Source organism: Diabrotica virgifera, chromosome 3 (assembly GCF_917563875.1).
Source record: "Diabrotica virgifera virgifera chromosome 3, PGI_DIABVI_V3a".
Classification (NCBI taxonomy): domain Eukaryota; kingdom Metazoa; phylum Arthropoda; class Insecta; order Coleoptera; family Chrysomelidae; genus Diabrotica; species Diabrotica virgifera.
Window position 1 is genome coordinate 97,786,656 of NC_065445.1, and position 25,262 is coordinate 97,811,917.

The window sequence follows — 25,262 nt, forward strand, 5'->3', positions numbered from 1 at the left end:
ATTCTGTAAAATTTCTTGGTATTTTTATAGACAGCAATCTTAAAATCGATTTGTTAAGTAAGAAGCTAGCCTTAGCTTGCTATACAATAAGATCTGTTTCGAGGGAAATCAATTTAGCATCTTCCAAAATAACATATTTTTCTTTGTTCGAGTCTCATCTTCAACATGGTCTTCCTTTTTGGGTTCTGGTACAGCGGCCCAATGCGATGTTATTTTAAATTACAAAAAAGAGAATAAGGTATCTGTTTAGCCTCAGAAGAACAACACATTGCAGAAGCTACTTCAAAGATCACGTGATTTTAAGACTTCCTTCTTTATATATTTTAGAAACTGTTTGCTTAATTCGTAATCACTTACATATCTTGACTACTCCACCCAAAATTCTATCTTTGATTTGTTTACCGATCGCGTCCACTGGGTCACTAAAGAAATCTATGTTATATTCTGCCAAAAAACTTTACAACCATCTCCCTTTACAACTGAAATCTTTAACACCTTTCCCCAAGTTCCGTAAAATGATCTAGCTTCCGTAAAAATCCTATCTATCTAAAAGACCATATTTATTATTCATTAGAAGAGTTTCTTAATGAATAACTAATGCCTGGTTACATCAACAAATGTTAATCTCAAGCTTAGCCCAGCTCAGTTTATAAATGGGATGGGGCCGCTTTAAGTCTCACTTATTTATGATGCACTATAATTTTCAATTCTCATCTATGCAATCCACGTGTAGTACATTCTTTCACGGTTTTTGCTGTACATTTTAAAGAACCGCTCGGATTGACATGAAATTTGGCATACGCATAGCTAACATGTCAAAGAAAAAAAGTGATATGGTGCCGATGTGTGCTTTTGCCCTAGGGGTGAGTTTCACCCCATCTCGGGGGTGACAAAATATATGTCCAAGATAAGTCCCGAAATGGATAAACTGACTAATTTTAAGCAACTTTTGTTCTATAGAGATTTTTCACCAAATCAATACTTTTCGAGTTATTTGCAAGTGAATATGTTCATTTTTCAACAAAATAACCACGTTTTTAGACGGTTTTTCGCAAATAACTCAAAACGTAAGCATTTTGTCGAAAAAAATATTGTTAGCTAAACTATAGCCTATAAAAAAATGAAAAAAACGGTGTATATATTAGGTCTATATACCTAGCAAAAGCAGAGTTATAGCTAATGAAAAATAGGTTCATATTCGAAAAATTCCAAATAGAATAATTCAATGTGAAATATCCAAATAATGAAGCATTCTTGGGGAAAACACATTACCACTTTTTCAAACTGTTTAAAAAAAGCTTTATTTCTGTTTTTATAAAAAAAATTTCTAGCATCAAATGTAAGCAAGTTACGCTCAAAATAAAGTTGGTCCCTTTTGTTTTGGCAAAAAAAAAATCAGGATGATTACCCCCAAATTAGCAACTTAAATGAAATTAATCGTTACCGCTTCACAAGTTACTTTGCTTATGTTGTGTTTATATGATCTAAGTTTCATCGATTCAAAGTGCTTATTTTTGAAAAAAATTGGTTTTAAAGTAAAATTTTTAAAAATTTTAATTTTTTAAAAAAATGCTTTTTTTTCAAAATAACTTAAAAATTGTTAGAGATACCAAAAATCTTATACAATAAAAAAAGTCGGCTTTACTTTTCTGAATATTTTGTATTTTTTTGTTTTTCTGTAAGACAAAAGTTGGTTAAGATTCGGCGTTTCTAAATTTGCACACACTCGTGATAAGTGACTCGTTCAAGCCCTTTTAACTACAGGCTCTTTCAAAAATAATGACTTTAAACCGATGAAACTTACAGATCATATTTTATGATCAATACATACGCGAGTAAAAAACTTGTGAAGTGGTAACAAATAAGTTGAAATGCTAATTAGGGGGTGACTTTTCCGATTTCTTACCAAAAAAAGGGACCAACTTTATTTTGAGCGTAACTTGTTTACTTATGATGCTAAAAAACTTTTTTAAAAAACAAAAATAAGCATTTTTTAAACACTTTAAAAAAGTTAAAATGAGTTTTCCCCAAAAAAGTGCTTCGTTTTTTGGTTATGGCACGTTAAAATATTCGATTTGGAATTTGACGAATATGAACCTATTTTTCATTAGCTATAACTCTGCTTCTGCAGGTATAGTGACCTAATATATACACCATGTTTTTCACTTTTTTACGTGCTATATTTTTGAAAAGAATTTTTTTTCGACCAAATAATTACTTTTTGAGTTATTTGCGAAAAACCGTCTGAAAACGTGGTTTTATTTTGTAGAAAAATTAACATATTCACTCGCAAATAACTCGAAAAGTATTAACTTGGTGAAAAAACTTTATAGAACAAAAGTTGCTTAGAATTAGTAATTTTATCCATTTTCGGACTTATTTCGAACATAATTTTTCACCCCCAAAAGGGGGTGAAAGTCACCCCTAGGGCAAAAGGACACATCGGCACAATATCACTTTTTTCTACGAGCGTGCAAAAATGTCTACTTTCGCGCACGCGTTTTAGTTTAGAAAGTTTCACTTTTCCGGACGCGTTTTACTTTTCCGCACGCTTTTTACTTTTCCGCATGCGTTTTACTTTTCCGCACGCGTGTAGATATTTTAATATGGCCTTAAAATAATTATAATACATGCAATAAACTAATATTTAGATATTATTTACTATTTTATTTCAAATGTATCTTATTGTGTTCCTGTTTTAATGAAATTAACGCGAAAATTCAATGAAATAAAATTATTTTGACATAATATTCGAAAGTCATATCGATAGACAATAACAGTCGTTTTGAATCATCGTCATGGAAACCAAGTTCGTTGTCATGCTAACATTATATTGAAAGTTTGGTTTTGACAACCTTGTCAAAGAATTAGTTTGTGTATGTATTTTCATATTAAGAGCAAACAGTAGCGATCAACAGGTAGCGAAAAAGCGTTCCAAGATTGCGGCTGTAATTTTGAATATTTTTTCGAGATATTTGGCAAAAGTATACGTAATATAATAAAGAATGGCGGTACAGAGCCTAATTTGAAAAATATATTAATATGTGGAAATTACTCTGTAATTAAATACAATATTAAAAAAACGAGCCTGTACCGCCATTAAGAAGAACAAAAAAATACACTTTCTTCAAATAAACTTTTTTATCCGATGCCTAGATTTTGTGTCATTTTGGAACTACTAAAATTTTTTATTTCATTAGTAGTTCCAAAATGACACAAAATCTAGGCATCTGATAAAAAAGTTTATTTGAAGAAAGTGTATTTTTTTGTTCTTCTTAATGGCGGTACAGGCTCGTTTTATTAATATTGTATTTAATTACAGAGTAATTTCCACATATTAATATATTTTTCAAATTGGGCTCTGTACCGCCATTCTTTATTATATTACGAATAGGTGTGCCAAATATCTCAAAAAAATATTCAAAATTACAGCCGCAATCTTGGAACGCGTTTTGGCTACCTGTTGATCGCTACTGTATCACCTTAATTAAATTAATTGATTAAGATTTGGTCATTTTTTAAAGACTCGTAGAAAAAATATTGTTCCTAACTCTTGCAGAAAGTCTCTTTTCCGCACTCGACTGCTTGCCCGCTTCGCATTGTTCGGCAAACTGCAGTCGCGTGCGGAAAGGTATGACCTTCTGCACTTGTTAGGAAAATAACTATTTTTCTTTGACTTGTTAGCTATGTGTTTGCCAAATTTCATGTCAATCCAAGCGGTTCTTTAAAATTTAGAGGTTTTGCAATATTTTACCTTTAAAGAACGTACTAGTGACAACCCATTGTGGTAAGCCGAAAATTTAATACTCAATGGTACATTGGTACATTTTACCGGGGTCCGGCGATGTAAGGGGCCCGGCGTCGACCAGACCAAAGACGTAATTTTTCCCGTTTTTTTGCTCTTCGGTTTAGTTTATATAGTTTAATTATTAATACTCGGTTATATTCAATATATGACCTTTAATCGATTTGGTTTAAAATTTTAACAGCAACAAATCACAGGAGTCAAGTACTACAGTGCAGTCAGATAAAACTATGGCATGGATATGGAAATTAAAAATATATCAGGGCTTCTAGAAGATTTACAAAAAATCAGAAGAATCTATGTAGAAGAATCTAAATTAGTGACCAGTAATTATAGAATAAATCCAGTATTTACATCAAATAAAGAAAAACGGCACAAAAAGCCTGTGAGATTTTTGATGATTTGTCTGGGCCTAGTAGTGATGCGACTGATAATTTTGAGCCCGACGCAATATTTCGCTGGGAAATATTTAATATTGTCATATAATAAGCAATTTAACCAGAAGATTTAATGCTGAAAATAAAATTCATTCGCTAGTATTTAAAATTTTATGGATATTCCGAGATGAAGATGCAGACAATATTAAAAAAAATTGATAAGTATATGTATTGCGCGAGTTTTATAAACAAGACATCACGATATACACGGATAATATTGGTGACTCTCAACTTTCTTCAATAGACTTGCTTAATAAAATTAAACATCTCAAATTTGAATCGTTATTGCGTTACGAATATTTTGCACATTACCCGGGAGAGTCGCAGAAGCAGAAAGATCCTTCAGTTTTCTTTTTCGCTTAAAAAATGCTATGAGGTAATAGCTACAATGAAACAGGATCGGTTAGCTGCCTATCAACTTTGTGAATTGAAAATGATTTGGCAAAATCATGCCATTTTTCGAAAATTAGACATTTTTGCCGATCAGAAAACTCGAAAAACACCTGTATTATAAATATTTTCTTCTTCTTCTTCTTCTTTTGCCCTTTAATTCGTCCAATTCTGAACATAGGCTTCCCCCAGTTTCCTCCATTCGCTTCTGTTTAGTGCTTTCTGTTTCCAGTGCGTTCCTCCTATCTTTTTAACGTCGTCTCCCCATCTCATCTGGGGTCGTCCTCTTGCTCTCTTTCCTGTCCATAGTCTCCATTGTTGTATCGTGCTATTCCACCTATTGTCCGTTTGTCTAGCATTATGACCTGCGAAGCTCCATTTTAGCCTGGTTATATGTTGACCTGCGTCTTTGACTTTTGTTCTATTTCTGACCCAGTTGTTTTGCTTTTTGTCTGTCAATTTTACTCCTAACATTGCTCTCTCCATGGCTCTTTGTGTCTTTATTATTTTATCCATGTTTGCCTTGGTCAAGGTCCATGTTTGGCATGCGTATGTGAGAATTGGGAGTATGCACTGGTCAAACACTCTTGTTTTTAAGTATTGTTGTATTTTTTTATTCTTTAGGACCCATTTTAATTTTCCAAATCCTGCCCAGGCTAATCTGACCCTTCTTTTTACCTCCGCTGTTTGGTTTTTCTTATTTATTTTTATAATCTGTCCCAAATATATATAATCATTAACCGTTTCTATTGTGGTGTCGTTTAGTATTACGTTTCTATTGTCTTGTGTGTTTGTCATTGTTTTTGTTTTGGCAAAATTCATTTTTAGACCTATTTGTTCGGATTCATTTGCTAGTTCGGTTAGCATGGTTTGTAGTTCTTCAAAACTTGATGCTATGACTACTACATCGTCTGCATATCTTAGGTGGTTTAGTTTCTTTCCATTTATGTTTATTCCCATGTTTGTCCATTCCATTGTTTTGAAAACATCTTCCAGTGCTAATGTAAATAGTTTAGGAGAAATAACATCTCCCTGTCGCACTCCTCTGTTAATTGGTATGGGTTTTGTGGTTTCTTCCAATTGTACTGTCATTGTTGCTTTCTTATATATATTATGTATTAGCATTCTGTATCTGGAATATATTCGACAGTTGTTTATAGCTTTTTCTATTGCCCACATTTCCACGCTGTCAAATGCTTTTTCGTAGTCAACGAACGCTAAGTGCAGATCTATATGGTATTCGTTAGCTTTTTCTATTAGTGTCCTAATTGTTAGAAGAAGAAGATAAATAAGAAGATAAATATTTTCACTATTATAAATATAATCAAAATTTATATTTGAAATGTTTCTTATTATTTATTATTAATAATTTTATTTCTATAAAAGTTAACAATTTTTTTTCGCTCTTCACTTTTTGCCGGGGGCCCGCCCTTCACTTTTTACCGGGGCCCGCTCATCCCTCTCGGCGGCCCTGGGCGCACGTCTTAAGGTTAGATCTGTTAGTACAACTAGACATAAGAAATTACAGTACCTCTATGTACCTAAAGTATTTTGTTCTATATTTGGATGTCGCAGTGGATAACTTATTAGTTCTTAAATCTTATTTGTTATGTGTACAATTTGCAATTTATTTAAATTTTGCAATAATATATTGTTTTTGATTTATTTTCATTATCTTTTATTTTGTAATATTGACGATTTATGTAATTACTGTAAATGGTATTTCTTATTGTTGTTTTCTGATTCTGTCAACTTTGTCCGTAAAATTGAAAAAAATTTCAATTACAATTTCGCATATCCCTCTTCTATTACACCAAGTTGTGTTGTGTACTTTCCAAATGAGGGAATGGAAAATAATGTATTTGGTAATCAGTTATTATCTAAATTGACCAAAAAGAATCGGCATCGGTATCTAAATTTTAATGTGTTGCAGTAATTATAAATTTTTAATTGCTCCGTGTTTTTACGTAACGTTATGTAATAACTAATGACTCCAAGAATAGGATATTCTTTATCAAGGTTAGAATTAATATTCGATACGAATGGAAGATTAGTGCAGAACCACGAGTAGAGGGAATGTTCATTCTGAGTAGTGGAAATAGATGCAATTTTTCCACGACCAGAAAATATAAAGTATTAAATCTGAACAAATCAATTTGTTTATTGAAACAATTATACAGTGATGAGCGCGCTAATAACCGGCAAAATAACCCAAAGAATTGACAACATAATGCGTTGTGAAATAAAAAGAGATGAAACTAGTAGAAGTGCGAAATTATCGGTATAAACCTATAAAACATGACCACTTACAATAGTTGGCTTTTTTTGTTTCGACTGACACAAATAAACGTCAAAATATGACAAGGTAGTAGCTGAATATTTTTTGCCTGAGTGAATGGGAAAACTGTATCTTTTTATTTTTAAATTAGTTTTTTAATAAAAAATATTTTAAAGATTAAAGTAAAATTATTAATCTTTGTTTTTGATTTATTTATGAACAACCTTACTTCCAAACTCACTCATTCTATTCGTTGTATACTAAATTTACAATCAAGATGCAGTAGAAATAAACAAACCAAGACGCGTTAAATGCTACTAGGAGCACTCCCGAATCATAATTTACAATGTATATACATTGTAAATCCCAAATCATGATTTTTTGAGTTTATACATTGTAAATTATGATTCGGGAGTGCTCCTAGTAGCATTTAACGTGTCTTGATTTGTTTATTTCTACTGCATCTTGATTGTAAGTTCAGTATAACAGCTACGTCAAAATTATTTAAAATTAAAAAAATGTTAATGTTACGTTAACGTCATAAGTATGACTAAAGTCAACTAGGTCTTAGCTAACGTCTAAAAGTGAGAAACTATCATAAGTGGTAATGTTTTATAGGTGAATACCGATAATTTCCCACCTCTACTATTTTCATCTCTTTTTATTTCACAACGCATTACACTGTAACGCACTAATCACTGTACATATTAAGATGAATTAATATCACCGATTATTTCATTCATAGGAGATTCTGACCAATAGAAAGCTACAGAAATCTGAATTAAATCGATAATTTTTGATAATTGCCCGTCGTTAAGTATATTACGTCAGATGCCCTTCGTTGCTACGAAAAAATACATTCAGTGACATTAATGACAGTTAATGTTTTAAAAATTATAAAAGTGATGACTTTCAATCGTCAAATATTTATAAAATCTTTGTGTTTAATTGTACTAAGTACTTACATAAATAAATTACAATAAAATTTTGGTTTTGAACAGTTTTATTCATGAAATAATCGCAACAAATTGCACTCGAACTCTAAAATTAATATAGAATTTTTGCCCTCGCGACACTTTGACATAATTTCACTCGCCTTTGGCTCGTGAAATTAAAACTGTCAAAGTGTCACTCGGGAAAAATTCAATAATTTTAGAGCTCTTGTGCAATTACTACTGATTATTTCATTCACAGGAGATTCTGACCAATAGAAAGCTACAGAAATCTGAATTAAATCGATAATTTTTGATAATTGCCCGTCGTTAAGTATATTACGTCAGATGCCCTTCGTTGCTACGAAAAAATACATTCAGTGACATTAATGACAATTAATGTTTTAAAAATTATAAAAGGGATGACTTTCAATCGTCAAATATTTATAAAAACTTAGTGTTTAATTGTACTAATTTGTACTTACATAAATAAATTACAATAAAATTTTGGTTTTGAACAGTTTTATTCATGAAATAATCGCAACAAATTGCACTCGAACTCTAAAATTAATATAGAATTTTAGAGCTCTTGTGCAATTACTACTGATAATTTCCTACCTTTACTATTTTCATCTCTTTTTATTTCACAACTCATTATGTTTTCCATGTTTTGCGTTATTTTGCCGGTTATTAACGCGCTCATCACTGTACATATTAAGATGAATTAATATTTTTCTTAATAAAGTATGAACAATTACTGAAATTAACAACTGGTATATAAAATACGTGTACCCTATATAAAACCTATAAATAGATATATAAAATAGATGTAAAATCTATAAATGTATATTAAAATTTTTGCTTCCCACCTTTAGAGGTATCGGACGAGTTTGGCAACTGCCACTGTGACAGTGACAGTTTTAGTTGACATTTGTGCCTTTTATTGCTAAGTTTCCCACCTCCACTAGTTTCATTTCTTTTATCTCACAACTTAATACGTTTTCTATCTTTTGCGTTATTTTGCCGGTTATTAGCCCGCTCATCACTGTATAAAATACAACAAGAATTATTATATAAAATAGCCCCACCTTCATTTATCGTTTGTTTGCCTCGCAAATTTTAGAAAGCACTGATTTGGGTTGTTACCAGAAAGTTGGTTCCAACAATATAAGTTGGATAGATAGATTTTCGGATCTAAAAGCTGGTTTAGACGCTGCGATGAATGCGAGCAATTTATCGTAACGATTCAGTTGTTTCAATAATTTATCGTCGTGTGTAAACATCGCAGCGATAAATCGCTGCGATGTAGCGTAATAAAAAAATCGATAAATCGTTTGATTTATCGTTACGATAAATTGCTCGCATTTATCGCAGCGTCTATACCCTTCCTTAGACTTTTCATGTTTGGAAAACCATATGGAAAACTTTTTTATTATTAATTTTACGAAAAAAAGTTATTCTTCACAAAAAGTTCTGCATGGTCTAAAACCCAAGATTCAACTATCAGATATCAAATTTTATGAATATTATACGAGGTATGTCAAAAAAATAAGAATTTCGCTCAAGAGTAAAGCAGCTTTATTTTTCACAATATTGAAAATTTTTATTATGAAAAGTTGTTTGGAATAAGTAACTGTATTCTAATATGCAATTATATCCTTCTAATTGAAAAAAAAAATTAAAAATTTTTCTTAAATTATGGATAATAACCAAACTATGTATTTTTAGTTAAAATGAACTATTTTAAATGGGAAATAAGCCACAATTTTACCAAAAAAATTAATTTATTAACGTTTCGACGCCCAAGTCGGGTGTCGTTGTCAAAATACAAAATAATACTAAATAAACAAAAATGTAGTTGCTTAGTAAAAAATTCTTCTAATAATTTATTTAATCTGACTCATTTATATCGGAAATTCAGGCATGTATTATACATTTTAAAGTAGAAGACTTTAAAATTATATTGCCAATATTGATGAGTTGCGTTCCTGGGATGACTTTACTGAAAGATAACATGAAGCGATTACATGAAATCAACTCCAACTCAAGAATATCCGCCACAAAAAATCATAGCATGTGATCTGTCTTTAAAAAGACAACAAATGCAACGATGGCAGTAAAATTCTCGCGCTAGAGATTCCATAGTAAATCACGAGGGAAAACCAGGAAAAAACCTCGTGATACTCGGATATTCTTGAGTTGGGGTTGATTTCATGTAATCGAATGAACTATCTTTTAGTAAAGTCGTCCTAGGAACGCAACTCATCAATATTGGCAATATCATTTTAAAGTCTTCTACTTTAAAATGTATAATACATGCCTGAATTGCCGATATAAATGACTCAGATTAAATAAATTATTAGACGAATTTTTTACTAAGCAACAACATTTTTGTTTATTTAGTATTATTTTGTATTTTGACAACGACACCCGACTTGGGCGTCGAAACGTTAATAAATTCATTTTTTTTATAAAATTGTGGCTTATTTCCCATTTAAAATAGTTCATTATAAAAATGCCACAAGGAAATAGCTTCAGAACAATATTTTTAGTTATTTCAGGTATGATAACTCTTTTATTATTAATTTTACGAAAAAAGTTATTCTTCATAAAAAGTTCTGCATGGTCTAAAACCTAAAATACAACCATCTTATATCAAATTTTTTAAATTTTATACGAGGTATGTCAAAAAAGATCCTCAGACACATATATAAGTAGGTGAAAGAAAATGACGTATGGCGCAGAAGATATAATTTTGAACTATACGCAGCATACAACGTACCCGACGTCATAACATCAATAAAGATCGGACGTCTGCGCTGGATGTTGAACGGATGTTGGAGACCGAAACACCAAAACATATAATGAGGCAAACACCAGTAGGGAGAAGGTCAAAGGGAAGACCCAAACTTAGATACATGGAACAAGATCTGAAAACACTTGAGATTACCCACTGGAAGAACAAAGCAAGGAACAGAACAGAATGGCGGAAAATCCTAGAACAAGCCAGGACCCAAAAAGGGTTGTCGAGCTACTGATGACGATGATGATGATGATGATGTCAAAAAAGATGAATTTCAATCAAGAGTAAACCTTTATAGTTCAAAATGTTTCAATTAGAAAAATTTAATTACATATTGGAACATAGTTTTCAATTCTAAGCAACTTTTCATTATTACAATTTTCGATATTGTGAAAAATAAAGGTATTTTATTCACTCTTGAGCGAAATTCATATTTTTTTGACATACCTCGTATAAAATTAATACAATTTGATATAAAATGGTTGTATTTTAGGTTTTAGACAATACAGAACAGAGAATAACTTTTTTTTCGAAAAGTTAATGATAACACAGTTGTAATCCATAATTTAAGAAAAAATTTCGAAACATTTTTTTTTAATTAGAAGTAGTCCGTTCTTTAACGGTAAAATATTGAAAAACCTCTAAATCTTAAAGAACCGCTTGGATTGACATAAAATTTGGCATACACATAGCTAACAAATCAAAGAAAAAAAGTGATATTGTGCCGATATGTGCTTTTGCCCTGGGGGTGCTTTTCACCCCCTCTTGGGGGTGAAAAAATATTCGTCCAAAGAAAGTCAGGAAATGGATAAACTGGCTAATTTTAAGTAACTTTTGTTCTATAGAGTTTTTTCACTAAGTCAATACTTTTCGAGTTATTTGGCAGTGAATATGTTCATTTTTTCAACAAAATAACCACGTTTTTAGACGGTTTTTCGCAAATAACTCAAATAGTAAGTATTTTGTCGAAAAAACATTATTAACACAAATATAGCCTATAAAAAACTTAAAAAAATGGTGTATATATCACGTCTCTATACCTAGTACAAGCAGAGTTATAGCTAATGAAAAATAGGTTCATATTCGTCAAATTCCAAATGGAATACTTTAACGTGAAATAACCAAAAATGAAGCACATTTCCGGGAAAACTGATTACAACTTATTTAAAGTGTTTAAAAAAAGCTTCATTTTTGTTTTATAAAAAAAATTCTAGCGTCAAAATTAAACAAGTTACGCTCAAAATAAAGTTAGTCCCTTTTGGGTTTCGTAAAAAAATCGAGAAAATCATCCCCTAACTAGTATCTTAAATGAACTTAATCGTTACGACTTCACAAGTTTCTTGACTCGTGTATATATTGTTTATATGATCTGTAAGTTTCATCGGTTGAAAGTCCTTATTATTGAAAGGGCTGTAGTTAAAAGGAGTTGAACGATTCACTGATCACGAATGTATGCAAATTTAGAAACACCAAATCTCAATCAATGTTTGTCTAACAGAAAAACAAAAAAATACATGATATTCAGAAAAGCAAATGTGACTTTTTTGTTTTTCGAGATTTTTGGTATCTCTAACAATTTTTAAGTTATTTTGAAAAAAAGCATATTTTTCAAAATTAAAATTTTTAAAAATTTTACTTTAAAACTAAATATTTTCAAAAATAAGCACTTTGAATCGATGAAACTTACAGATCATATAAACACAACATAAGTAAAATAATTTGTGGAGCGGTAACGATTAATTTCATTTAAGTTGCTAATTAGGGGGTGGTCTTCCCGATTTTTTTTTGCAAAAACAAAAGGGACCAACTTTATTTTGAGCGTAACTTGCTTAAATTTAATGCTAGAAACTTTTAGTAAAAACAGAAATAAAGCTTTTTTTAAACACTTTAAAAAAGTTAAAATGGGTTTTTCCCAAAAAGTGCTTAACTTTTTGGATATTTCACGTCGAAATATTCTATTTGAAATTTGGTGAATATGAATCTATTTTTCATTAGCTATAACTCTGGTTCTACGAGATCCCGAGACCTAAAGTGTACACCATTTTTTTTACTTTTTTATAGGCTCTGTTTTTGCTAAGAACGTTTTTTTCGACAAAATACTTACTTTTTGAGTTATTTGCGAAAAACCGTCTAAAAATGTGGTTATTTTGTTGAAAAATAAACATATTTAGTCGCAAATAACTCGAAAAGTGTTGACTTGGCGAAAAAGCTTTATAGAACAAAAGTTACTTAAAATTAGTCAGTTTACCCATTTCCGGACTTATTTTGGAAATATATTTTTTCACCCCCAAGAGGGGGTGAAAGTCACCCCCAGGGCAAAAGCACACATCGGCACAATATCACTTTTTTTCTTTGACATGTAAGCTATACGTATGCCAAATTCCATATCAATCCAAGCGGTTCTTTAAAATTTAGAGCAAAAACCGTGAAAGAATGGACTAAACTAAAGGATGTAATTGCATATTACAATATAGTTCTTAATTCCAAACAACTTTTAATCCATTGAAATGTTACATTTGGTGTGCATTTCTTAGAGGAGTCAATTTTATTTTTTTAATGTGTAGGGGGGTTCAGTAGAAGCTTAAGTTCAAGTTTTTGGGGTCGCCACCCTTGTCCCCCGGCCGCCATATTGGAAAAAGGGCTGCAAAGGGCTTTCGCGCTGTATCTCCTAAACTAGCAACCCTACAGAAAATTTAGTTACACATAAAATGTAGCAAATTAAATTTTCTACAATTTTACATCTATTACTTTTTATCGTCAAGTGTCCAACAAAAAAGTTATAAACAAAAATAAGAGAAAATTTTGTAAGAAGTTTCCTTTTGGAGGTTATAACTTTTTTCCGTTCATATCACAGTAAAATAACATAATAACTATTTTGTAGAGGATTTTTCAATCAACAATTTTCATTATAAAGTTGTTTAACTTTATTTATTATCTAGGTTTTACAGCGCTCCAAACTTGACCAGATTCTCTAATTCTCATAGGAATACAATAAAAACAATACTTTAATTAAAATTACGTTATGCCGACCACGAAAATAAAATTTAAGGTGAATGACGAATTTTTATCATTTTTTATGTTTTCGAGGTCGCTGAATCCGAATAATATGAAGTTTATTTTTATCTAGAGTTGGTGGAACATGTTCAAAAGTCAAATTTTATACAAAAATGCCAAAAATTAATTTTTATGATTTTTCAAATTTACCTCGCTGTATCATTGGTCGCTGTAAATATTTCCTTTTGTAACTTTTACTGTGTCATCTTTGAGGTATTTAGATAACAATGAAATTTGTCCAAAATGTTTAAACGCATTATAAAAGGAGTTGTTGATTTTTAAACATTTTGTCAGCATATTTCGTCAGTTTGATGTTTAGTTAAAAAAGTTGAGTGACAAACTTTTTAGCTTATAATTTTAACCAACACAGCAATAAAATATGATTAATGAAGAAGTTTTTTGGAAAATTTTAAGTCAAAATATACAATAGGAAAAAAGTTATGTTACTTCATAGACAAGCGGCACACCCCAAAAAACGCTTATATCTCGAGATCCTGGTCATGGTGTGGTGGATGGCTAATTTTGATCATACTTTATGATTTTGATATCAAAAATCGTTTTTTTGTACTTCTTAAGAATTTTGCATTTTGCGGTTGCGTCATTCTTCTTCTGGACCGGCGAATTTGTCCTCAAACAACTTCTTGGGTCTTTTCTATATATGCTTACGGTTATAAGTTTTATAGTGAGGAAAAACTTCAAAAACAGATTAATAATAGCATAGGAATGTTAAAATCATAATAAATTGTATGAATAAAAAATATATATAGATAGAAAAGTAAGCCTAACTTTTGTTTTTAATGTATCCCTATGAGTATTCGAGAATCTGGTCAAGTTTGGAGCGCTGTAAAACCTATACAAATAAATAGAATTAAACAACTTTATAGTGGAAATTGTTCGCTGAAAAACCCTCTACAAAATTTCTATAATGTTATTTTATTTTAAAATGAACTGAAAAAAAGTTATAACCTCCAAAAGGAAACTTGTTAAAAAAATTTTTGCTTATTTTTGTTTATATCTTTTTTGTTGGTCACTTGACGATAAAAAGTAATAGAAACAAAATTGTAGAAAATTTAATTTGCTACATTTTATGTTTAATTATATTTTCCGTAGGGTTTTTAATTTACGAGATATAGCGCGAAACCCCTTTGCACCCCATTTCCAAGATGGCGGCCGGAGGACAAGGGTGGCGACCCCAAAAACTTGAACTTAAGCTTCTACTGATACCACCTACATATTAAAAAAATAAAATTGACTCCTCTAACAAATGCAAGGTAAGGCCTAAAAAATGTAACATTTTAATGGCCCATTTTCATAATAACAATTTTCAATATTGTGAACAATAAGGCTACTTTACTCTTGAGCGAAATTCATATTTTTTGACATACCTCGTATAATATTCATAAAATTTGATATCTGATGATTAAATCTTAGGTTTTAGACCATGCAGAACTTTTTATGAAGAATAACTTTTTTTCGTAAAATTAATAATAAAATTTTTTCCATATGGTTCCAACTTACAGGGACATACTGTGTACTGTACGTTAAAAACAAAGTATAACTTTAGGATGATTCGAAAAGGGTTTTAAACTGTTTTCAGCGGACCGAATAACTGTAATTCGGCAATAGTCTCCCAAATCGTGTAAAATAAATCGGAAAACAATTTTTTATTGCCCATGCCCAGGATAATTCTAGAACTGACGTAGAGTAGAGATCTGTACAAAGATAGACTAATTATAGCTACGTGGTACTCAGCCTAATAGCTACTATAAAGTAAGGAATTGTGTTTAGTTTTTCTAACATATATGTGCTAATTGTGAATAGCGGAAACTACTAAAATTATGTACATAAATTTTATTATACGTACACTTAACTAATGATAGCATGCTAGTTCTAATCTTAAAACGAATGAAATGTTTGTAATTCACTAACATGAGATGAAAATTAATAAACTACAGTTTGATACGATGTTGTTCTTATTTTTTCATTTGAATAAAAGAAGACTTAGCACTGAACAAAAGTTAAAATGTAAAAAAAGAGACGATTTTGATTTCGTTCTATGACTTAAAGGACCATAAAAGGGCATTAATAAATGGACATGAATTGAATTAATTCAATTTGGTCTTGAAATTAAATATATTTGTGCTCGGCTAGAAACGAAAGGAGCCCCCCAAACAGAAATCTGTGAAAAGCTTCAGTACCGATGGCAACGAAGAGGTTGAAATAATATGGAATGCAGTTAAACTTAACAAATGAGAGCTCTAAAAAAACAAAAAAAACTGCAAAGAGAAATCAGAAACAAGAACAGACAAGCTATGGGCTATTCAGTGTAGTGATATCGATAATATAGAAATCAAAGATGATTCGTTCAATATGCATAAAAAAGTAAAAGAAGCTGTCCGATTATATAAAAGCAAATCTACTGAATTATTAATATATCAAGGGACAATTAATCGTGATTAAAAAAGGGTCACAAATGAAGAGATCCAAAATGAAGAAGAACCGAGTAGTACTGACTATCATCAAATCTCGAAAGTTAGACTAATTCGAAAATGAATCCAGCTATACCCTAGTATAAGCCATCCTGCAAGGAAAAATAATTGGAAAGCGAGGTCCACGAAGAAAAAGAACATCCTGGTTAAAGAACCTCAGAACCTGGTTCAGCATAACATCTGTGCAGCTTTTCTGCGCTGCTGCAGAAAAGATAAAGATTGCCATGATGATCGCCAGCAATCGTCATGGATAGGCACATTAAGAAGAAGAAAAAAGGCAAAATTAATGGAATTGTGTAATTACATTAAAGAACATTTTAGGGACATTAGAGATGACACTTTAAGGCTATGGGTACATAATTCGCAAATATTTTACGTGTATCCCTACTTTTTCTGTCTTTACACGGCAAATTACGTGTAGTAAAATTCACACTGGTGTGGATATGTAAACATTACTAGAATGTCATTCTACTTGAAAATGCCATAATTAATTTAAAGAGATGGCTTTTGAATGTTCTTGGATAACTGTTATTTTTATAATTGCAAATTATTAATTCAGTTAATAAATGTGATAATTTTTTCACTAACTATGTTTTCAGTGATTGTAATAATTTATTTGTACAACAAAAACTAATGATCAATCGAGAAAAGAGGAAAAGTGTTAAAGTGATTTTTTAATAATATGTTGCTATTTTGGAACGCTTACAATTTTGAACATCTCTAACAACAAAATACTTGGATCACAGGATATATCTGATGTATTCTCTGCTTGGATCTTCCACAAATAATACACAATAAATAACTTTTTATTAAGTTCACGTCTTAAATCAATTATTTATCAAATACACTATATTATATCAATAATATTTAATCAATTTCTCAAAATATTCCCGATGCAATGTCAAATATTTAAAATTGTCACTGATTGTCAGTGTCTGACTGACAATATATGCTGACAATATTATATTCGGTTGAGTGCGTTGTAAGACAAAGACAGATTTGGAAAATATTACCACGGCATTGTGTTCATTTTTTTCAAATCCTGAAAAAACCAATAAATATTTTTGAAAAATTTAAACGCAGAATGAAAGACTAAATTATTACCGAGGGCCGAAAGTCCCTTAGAATAAATAAAAAGTTTATTATGAATGAGATATTTGAAATTAAAAATCACACTAAATTTTCTCTTAGTTTTTTCACCCCTGTAACTTATTAAAATAAACATTATAGAAGTTCTCAGGGACTTTCGGCCCTCGCTAATAACGTAATCTTTCATTCTGCGTTTAAATTTTTCAAAAATACTTATTAGTTTTCTCAGGATTTGAAAAAAATGAATCCCCATTTGAATAGCATTGCAGCCGAAAATACGTACCGATCCTCTTAAACCTATGGAAGGGTTTGATATAATCAGTCAAGAGATGGAACGTGCAATATGTCTTGAAAACGTTGGTAATGCTCCAGAACCAGACGAAATACTTTCCAAATTACTAAAACTAGTTCTAGAAGAACAATCATTTAATTTTGTGGTGAATATGTTTAATTTAAAGTACCGAAGTGACAGAATTTCCAAAGGTCATCTTTAACGTTAATAAGTAAAAGTTATAATTCCATCTAGCGTTTGATTTTGACTTTACAATATGTTTTTTTTTATTTTAAACAATAAGAATACCTACACCTAATCTAAGATTAATTAGGATTTTTTCTAAAATTGTTTGTAATCTAGATGTCACCCGGTCCATCCTAGCTGTTTTTGACATGAAATGTCCACTTTTTTGTCGACTGTTGTAGGTTTACCGTAGATTCATCTATAGTTGCTCCTATTGTCAGGACTGCTGTATCATCAGCAAATGTGGCTATTTGAATGTTTTCTCTGTCCGGAATGTCAGATGTATACAAAAGGTATAGTACTGGACTGGTCTAAGAACGTTACCTTTTGGAACCCCTGCGTTTATTGGCGTGAATCCAGAGTACTCATTTTCCATTTTAATTTTAAATGTTCGCTTGTGTAGGAGTGTAGGTATGACTGCAATATTTCAACGAGTTGTATAGGAAATATTTTTTAATATGTAGACGAAGATTTAATCGTAAAAAAGGGAGAGAAAGGAAAGAGAAAAATCAGATCTTTTGTTTCGGCACAATAGTTTTGGGAAAAAACTGATTCAAAACATACAATTATAAATTTTTGCATAGTAGATGTAGATATATAGATGTATATAGATAGATGTATATCTAGATAGCTGTATATAGATAGATATTCTAGATAGCTGTATATAGATAGATATGTATATATTATTAACTCTAATTATGTAGCTGTAAGTAATGCTTTAGCTCACTAACATATTTTTTCTCTAGCTTAAAGATTGGGGTACTTGGTTATCTCTTGTAGTATATCCCTTCATTTTATTTGCAGCTTAGAGCATGTGGTCAAGTATTAGACGATATGATAGATAGATCCGAAATTAGACATAACAAGCTCAGCTGGTACAAAAACGATCAAGTAGGTTTCAACGCTATAGCTGACAGTACCATGATGGAAAACAGCGTGTATGCTATTTTGAGAAAGTATTTTTCTGATCATTCCTTATATGTGCCTTTACTAGAACTGTTTCAAGATATCACAATAAGAAGTGCCTTGGGCAAATCTCTCGAAGGAGAGATTACCAATGGCAATCGACACGACCTATCGAAAATGACCATGACGAATTTTTCGTTGATATCTAAATATAGAACCGGATACTTTAATCTACAACTACCAGTAGCGTCTGCCATGTATCTGGCAAAAATGGGTGATCCAGAGCAACACAGGCAAGCCAGGACTATCCTTCTCGAAATGGGCCACTACTTTCAAGTTCAGGTGAGCGCATCCAAACACAAATTTTGCTTATTTCGTAATATATTTACATAAATAATCTGACATTGGCGTAGTGAAAAAAAAAATAACTTTATTCCATTCCGATTTAGTTTTAGTGTGAAACTATCTTTAATGTGATCTTATTGGCGAGACGCTAAAGATTTGGAGCATGTCTGGAGTATATCTAAGTGTGGAAAAATAGTGGAGCATCGCACCTCGCCAGGTACATAGCTGCGCACATTGCATCTTGAAAAACAAATTATTTTGTTCTTCAAAACGTAGCTATGCGTTGCTACACTATGTATTTTTTTTTATTGTTAGATCGAACCGGGTGGCCATGGGGCCCGTACTGCAGCCTGAGTAGGCTTATTGCACACCGTTCAGTCTCGGGTTAACCATCATTGGGTTTTTGTCCCCATTTAATGGAGAACTTTATTTAAAGTCCCCAATGGGTTCGGGATTACTTAACTTGAAGTTAAGTCGTCTGTTACCTATAAGAGGTCCATTCTCCCAGCTAGCAGGACAAGACCCTTTATTAGGTTCTTTACCTGACTTCTGACACTTAGGTTCGAGTTTTCGACCCCGTATTGCAGTCGCCATCGGGTTTGGGCTGGACAGTCAAATATGACATGTGAGGCAGTTTCATCTGCCTCCCCACATCTCCTGCAAACAGGGTCTCCGTGAAAGATCCCCATGTTGTGCAGGTGTTTTCTTAGGGTGCAGTGTCCGGTTAGTAAGCCAGTTACGGCCCTAAGTTTTTTCCTTCCGAGTCGTAGGGCCTCGTCGGTTAGCGAGGGGTTTGGCCGCCCCATCATTAACTTGCTGTGCCGCTGTCCCGAAATATCGTTCCAGTGTCGGGTGTGCTGCGCAAGGATCCATTTAGCAACAGCTCCTTTGACAGCCGATTTGGTCACCCCTAGGCCAGGCTCAGGCCCAGTAAGGGGGACAGCCGAGCCCTCTCTCGCAAGTGAGTCGGCTCTTTCGTTTCCTTCAACCCCCGTATGTCCCGGCACCCACCCGAGTTCCACTCGGTTTCGGTAGGCCAGGGTTTCCAGGTGTTGTCGGCATTCCAGCACAAGCTTAGAGTTAATTCTCCAGCTGGCAATGGCCTTAAGTGCTGCCTGACTGTCCGAGAGAATACGTATGGTCCTATTCTCAGGGCCCATTCGAATATTCTCTACGACGCAAGTCGTGATAGCAGCCACCTCCGCCTGGAATATAGTGGTGTACTGCCCAAGAGGCATAGATATGCACACCTCGGGTTCTACACCATACACTCCAGCTCCAGAGCGCCCGCCCATCACTGAACCGTCCGTGAACCATGTTAGCTCACTCTGCGGTCTTTTATCCCCCTCCACCGGGGGTTTTAACCCCAGCTTGAAGGGAGGATCAAATTTGTGAGTGACCGGACTCCAGTCACTCACCATGTCCAGGATGGGGTCACGAATGTGCCCCACAATCCTGGTGTGCCCGTATGACCTTGCCTCCAGACACCATTTAACTGCAGCCTGTAGGCCCCTAGCCTCGCCTCGGCCATCACCAGAAGGTGCAGGGGAGGGAGTCCCATGAGTACCTCCATGGCTGCCGTCGGGGTACTTTTCATTACCCCGGTAACACAAAGTAGTGCTAGCCTCTGAACTTTCCCAAGTTCTTTGGCTGCACAACTTTGGTTCATTTTTGTCCACCACACAGCACTAGCATATGTGAGGGAGGGCCTCACTATAGCAGTATAAATCCACTTAGTGATTCCCGGGCTTAAGCCCCAAGTTTTGCCAATTGCCCTACGAGCAATCATGAGGGTTTTCTTGCCCTTGGCAACGGTCGCTGCTACACTATGTATTACACTGCTATTTAAATGCATTAGATTGTTTCTTCGGCGATGTGTGTAGCAATGTGCCTGGTGAGGTGCGATACTCCCTTATATTTCTACACTAAAGAGATAGAAAAAAACTGTAGGAGAAATCATGTACTTTGATTTGATTGCAGTTTAAATTTATTCTTGCAACTAAATTCTCCTCTTCTAATACTAATTCTGTTCACATACGTGTCCTACAACTTAGCGATTTGTTCGTATTGGCTGATCATCATTTCAAAGTTGAACATACTCCATCCGCCATCTTAATCTAGACAATCTTATGTGCCACACATATACTTCCCCAATAAATGTATTCTTAATTTTCTTATTTCTTGTCATTCCAGTGTATTTAGTTTCATTAGAATTTTTCTGTCACACATCACCAAACAAGAACCCTCACTCCACCCCCTGGAGGTGGGGTGGGGGGTAACGTTAAAATCTTAAATGGTAACCCCCAATTTTTATTGTAGATTTGTATTCCCGTGAAAAAATAAGTAACATTTATTCGAGATATTTTTTAAATTTTTCATAGATGGCGTTATAATCGAAAGAAAAAAACTAGTTATCGTGATTATAGCGCCATCTATCCACAATTCTAAAAAATATATCAAATAAAAGTTACTTATTCTTTTATGAGGAATAAAAATCTGCAATAAAAAATCGGGGTCCCTATTTAAGATTTTAAAGTTACCCTCAACCTACTTCCGGAGAGTGGAGTAGAGGGTCGTGTTTGCTGTCATTCGATATGGGTTTTGAAAACTAACCAACACGTATTTTTCAGTTTTTCGATCCGGTGTTCCTTTCGCGAAATATTCGACCACCCCGCTACTTTTGACACACTCTAAGGGCTTGTTTATATGCAGGCGTTTTGCCAACGTCGACGTCGCGGTTTACCTGAAAAACCCAACCGCCGCGGTTCAAGTTAACATAGAAACAAATGCAACCGCGAGTTTTACGCGGTTTACCAGCGTTTAAACAGGTTAATCGCGACGTTTACGTTGGCAAACCGCCCTATCTAAACAGGGTCTAACAGCTTGTTTACATGGGGCGGTTTTCCAACGTTTGGCGCCGCGGTTCAAGTTACATAGAAACAAATGCAACCGCTCAACATCGTACATATGGAACCGATCCGTCGTCAAACCGCGGCGGTTGTAAGTTTACTATAGGAGGAATGAGACCGCCAGTCAATCGCTCTCATGTGTACGATTGACTGGCGGTCTCATTTCTCCTCTACTTACAACCGCCCGATTTGACGACGGAGAGGTTGCATATGTACGATTCCATTTGTTTCTTGGCAACTCGAACCGCGGCGATTGGGTTTTTCAGGTAAACCGCGGCGTCAAACGTTGGCAAACCGCCCTATCTGAACAAGGCCTAAGCGCCGGACTCCACTTGCGATTTTGTAGTCGCGCGATTGTTTTGTCGCGAAAATTGAACACATTGTTTCAAATACAAGTCAATCCACAATTATTTAGTCGCAAATGGATTGGCTTGTATTTGAAACAATGTGTTCAATTTTCGCGACTACAAATCGCAAGTGGAGTCCGGCGCTAAGAGAACTTAAAGAAAACATAACTGAATATGCACTTTTTGCATGTTACTTAAGACTCGGAGTCATTGTTTCGAATTTTGGTTCTGCTATAATAAACTATGAAAAAAATAAAACACAACAAAAAAGGGTAGGACCTTGAACACTAAGAACTAATCGAAATATGAGTAATATCCATGTCAAATCATCCGACTGTATCAAAAACATTTAATACAGTAAACAAAGAGGTTCGCCGGAGAGTAGAAACAAAGGAAACAACAAAAAATAGTAGAAAACAGGCGAATTGAAGGTCTTGAGAAATATTTAATTTTGAAAAACTGTTTACTTATAACACACGCGTATTTCTGAGCAATAATGTTCTTTTATAATTATAAATTATTAGTAAAGAATGTATTAAAATAAAAAAATCTAAAAAGTACTTTTAGTAAAGTGGGAGAGTGGATGAGCATGGATAAACATTCACTACCAAGAGGTTCATGGACCAAAGAAAAATTTGACCATATTTAGTAAGAAGAACATAATAGGAGTAATGCGAATAAATAAATTTTAACGTTTATATCAATTTAAATTCATGGTCGATTACATTTCTTACAGTTTTCTTTCTTATTGGTTCCTAGTACTACTAGGCAATCATTGTTCAATATCTCTTTTCTGAAAGATGTCTCTTCTACATATACCGATCTTACTGCAGTCTTCTTCTTTTATATAGGCAGTACTGCCTGTTTTTCTTCAACGGTGCCTTTCATTCTGCCGTCATTACTGCAGTCAATTGGCTTATTGTATATCTTCCACTAATTATTATATCATTAGATAGGCGTGTTTAATTAACTTGTCGTGGTCAAAGTTCATGCAGATTCTGTAGCACCCATACTGCTCCCAGACAGGCCCAAAAATTTTTCTGAGCGCTTTTAAAACTTTGCAGGACATATTTGAATTCTACCCTAGTATTTTAGAAGTAGTTTTTTATTTGCGTTATATGCCCTGTTTTCCTTACTTATTCTGTTCTTTATTTCTGCACTTACTTACTAAGAATCCAAGTATGAACGCTGCTACATTTTAAAACCTGTGGGGACCTGTTTGGAAGACGTTTCTCTTGTTTTGTCGTGTCCTTGGCATAAAGCATTGCTTTCTCAAAATATTCGAAATGCTCATTTAATTCTGTCTCATGACGATTTAATTATCATGATGTATAACTTTAAATATTTCTGCAAGCAGCAAGAGGTTAAACAATAGTACTGAGAGCATGTCTCCTTGTCTTACACCGTTATTGATTTCACACTTGTCAGTCTTTATATTTTGTATTACCTACTACAGCTGCTTTGGTGTCAGTAAAAGCAATCTATACCAGTCTGACTAGTTTTTTGGATATATCCATAAACAACTGACTTTCATATAGTTTTTTCCTTTTTATATTGTCAAAGGCTTGGTTGAAATCAATATATACACTGTTTATGTGGATACTGAATTCGTGGCCGCATTCTCATGTTTTAATAGCTCTTGGAAATATTATTTCCACCTGCATAGAATGCTTTCATCATCCGTCAGTGTGTCTACTTCTTTATCTTCACAAAAACTGTCCCTAGGTTTAAACTAGTTATCTCCCGTCTCGATAGAATTTTCTGTATTGTTTTTTTTTTAATTGCTCGTCTCTCTCTTTTATTCTTAAACCGTACTTCTCGCATTTGTTTCTTCTTCACACTTTTGTCTCTTCTCTTCTTTTGATGTTATACTCACTCTTCCTTGCTACTTCTTATTCCCAATCCTAGTTGTAAATATTTTATCCTTGCATCGTCTTTTTGTCGTATAATCAATCTAAACTCGGCGTCAAACCACCATGCGTTTTTATGTTTCTCCTGTTCTCCTATTACCTCCTCTGTCGCTTTTAGTATACTGTTCTTGATATATTGCCATCTCCTTCCACATCTAGATACAATAAAGTCTGCCTTGCCTTGTCCCCCTAAATCTCCCGATCTTTCACCAATTGAATTATCCTCTACCGACTCTAGTGGCACTAGGCGCAAAGAACCTGGGAGGAGATACCTCAAAAGAGAAAAGCGATCATCTCATTAGGAATATGCCCAGACGTATTTTTGAGTACAGAAGACATCTGGAGGTTCAACATATTTATTATTATGTAAATAAACTGATTGATTTGAGCCTGTTTGTCAATTTGGTGAGAAAATGCTACATTCTACAACAGCTTCTCACGAGGAGAGTTCCTATCCGGCTGTTGTGTTTTGTATTTTTTAAGATTTAAGGAGATAGAAACACGAAACGTATTAAACATCGATTAAACAATTTTTGTTAAAAAATTATTAAACATTCATAATGATGTAAATGTAAATAATTGACATTTTTTTTTTTTTCATTACGCCAATGTAATATTTATCAACTTAGTAGATATATTACACAAATATAGTTTTGGTATCGAGGAGTTGTATTGATAACATTAGCCATTATTATGTTATTAAAATATTTAATAATACAAAATGCGTCAAAAACATTTTCGAAATATGATATTATTAGAAGACATTGTTTTGAACACATTGACTTTACGACATATTTGTGGGATTATGCCACATATTTCATTTATCTTCTTTTTTTTTCAATGGGTCGGTTACCTAAGGGATTTCTTTTTCTTCGCAAGCCATATCAGAATTATCCGGCGTTGGTGAAGGCTTATATTCTGCAACGTGGAATAATTGTCCTGCATTTGATATCTGAATTCATTCACGAATGTTTTTTAACCAAGAAACTTGCTTTCTTCCTACACTTATACATCCTTATATTTTGCCTTTAAGGATCAGTTTATTGGATAC

General features: G+C 33.2%; 1 protein-coding gene across 2 annotated transcripts in view; it reads left to right on the top strand.

Moving 5' to 3' along the window:
• LOC126881977 (farnesyl pyrophosphate synthase) overlaps positions 1-25,262 on the top strand; it is a 140,242-nt gene that overhangs the window by 82,153 nt on the left and 32,827 nt on the right. The window contains exon 3 of one of the 2 annotated variants that reach the window (XM_050646727.1): positions 18,599-19,042. The exons of the other annotated variant lie outside the window; for it this stretch is intronic. Within the exon in view, the coding sequence (XP_050502684.1) occupies positions 18,599-19,042 (444 nt within the window). The remainder of the gene's footprint in view (positions 1-18,598; positions 19,043-25,262) is intronic. 2 annotated transcript variants of the gene reach the window in all.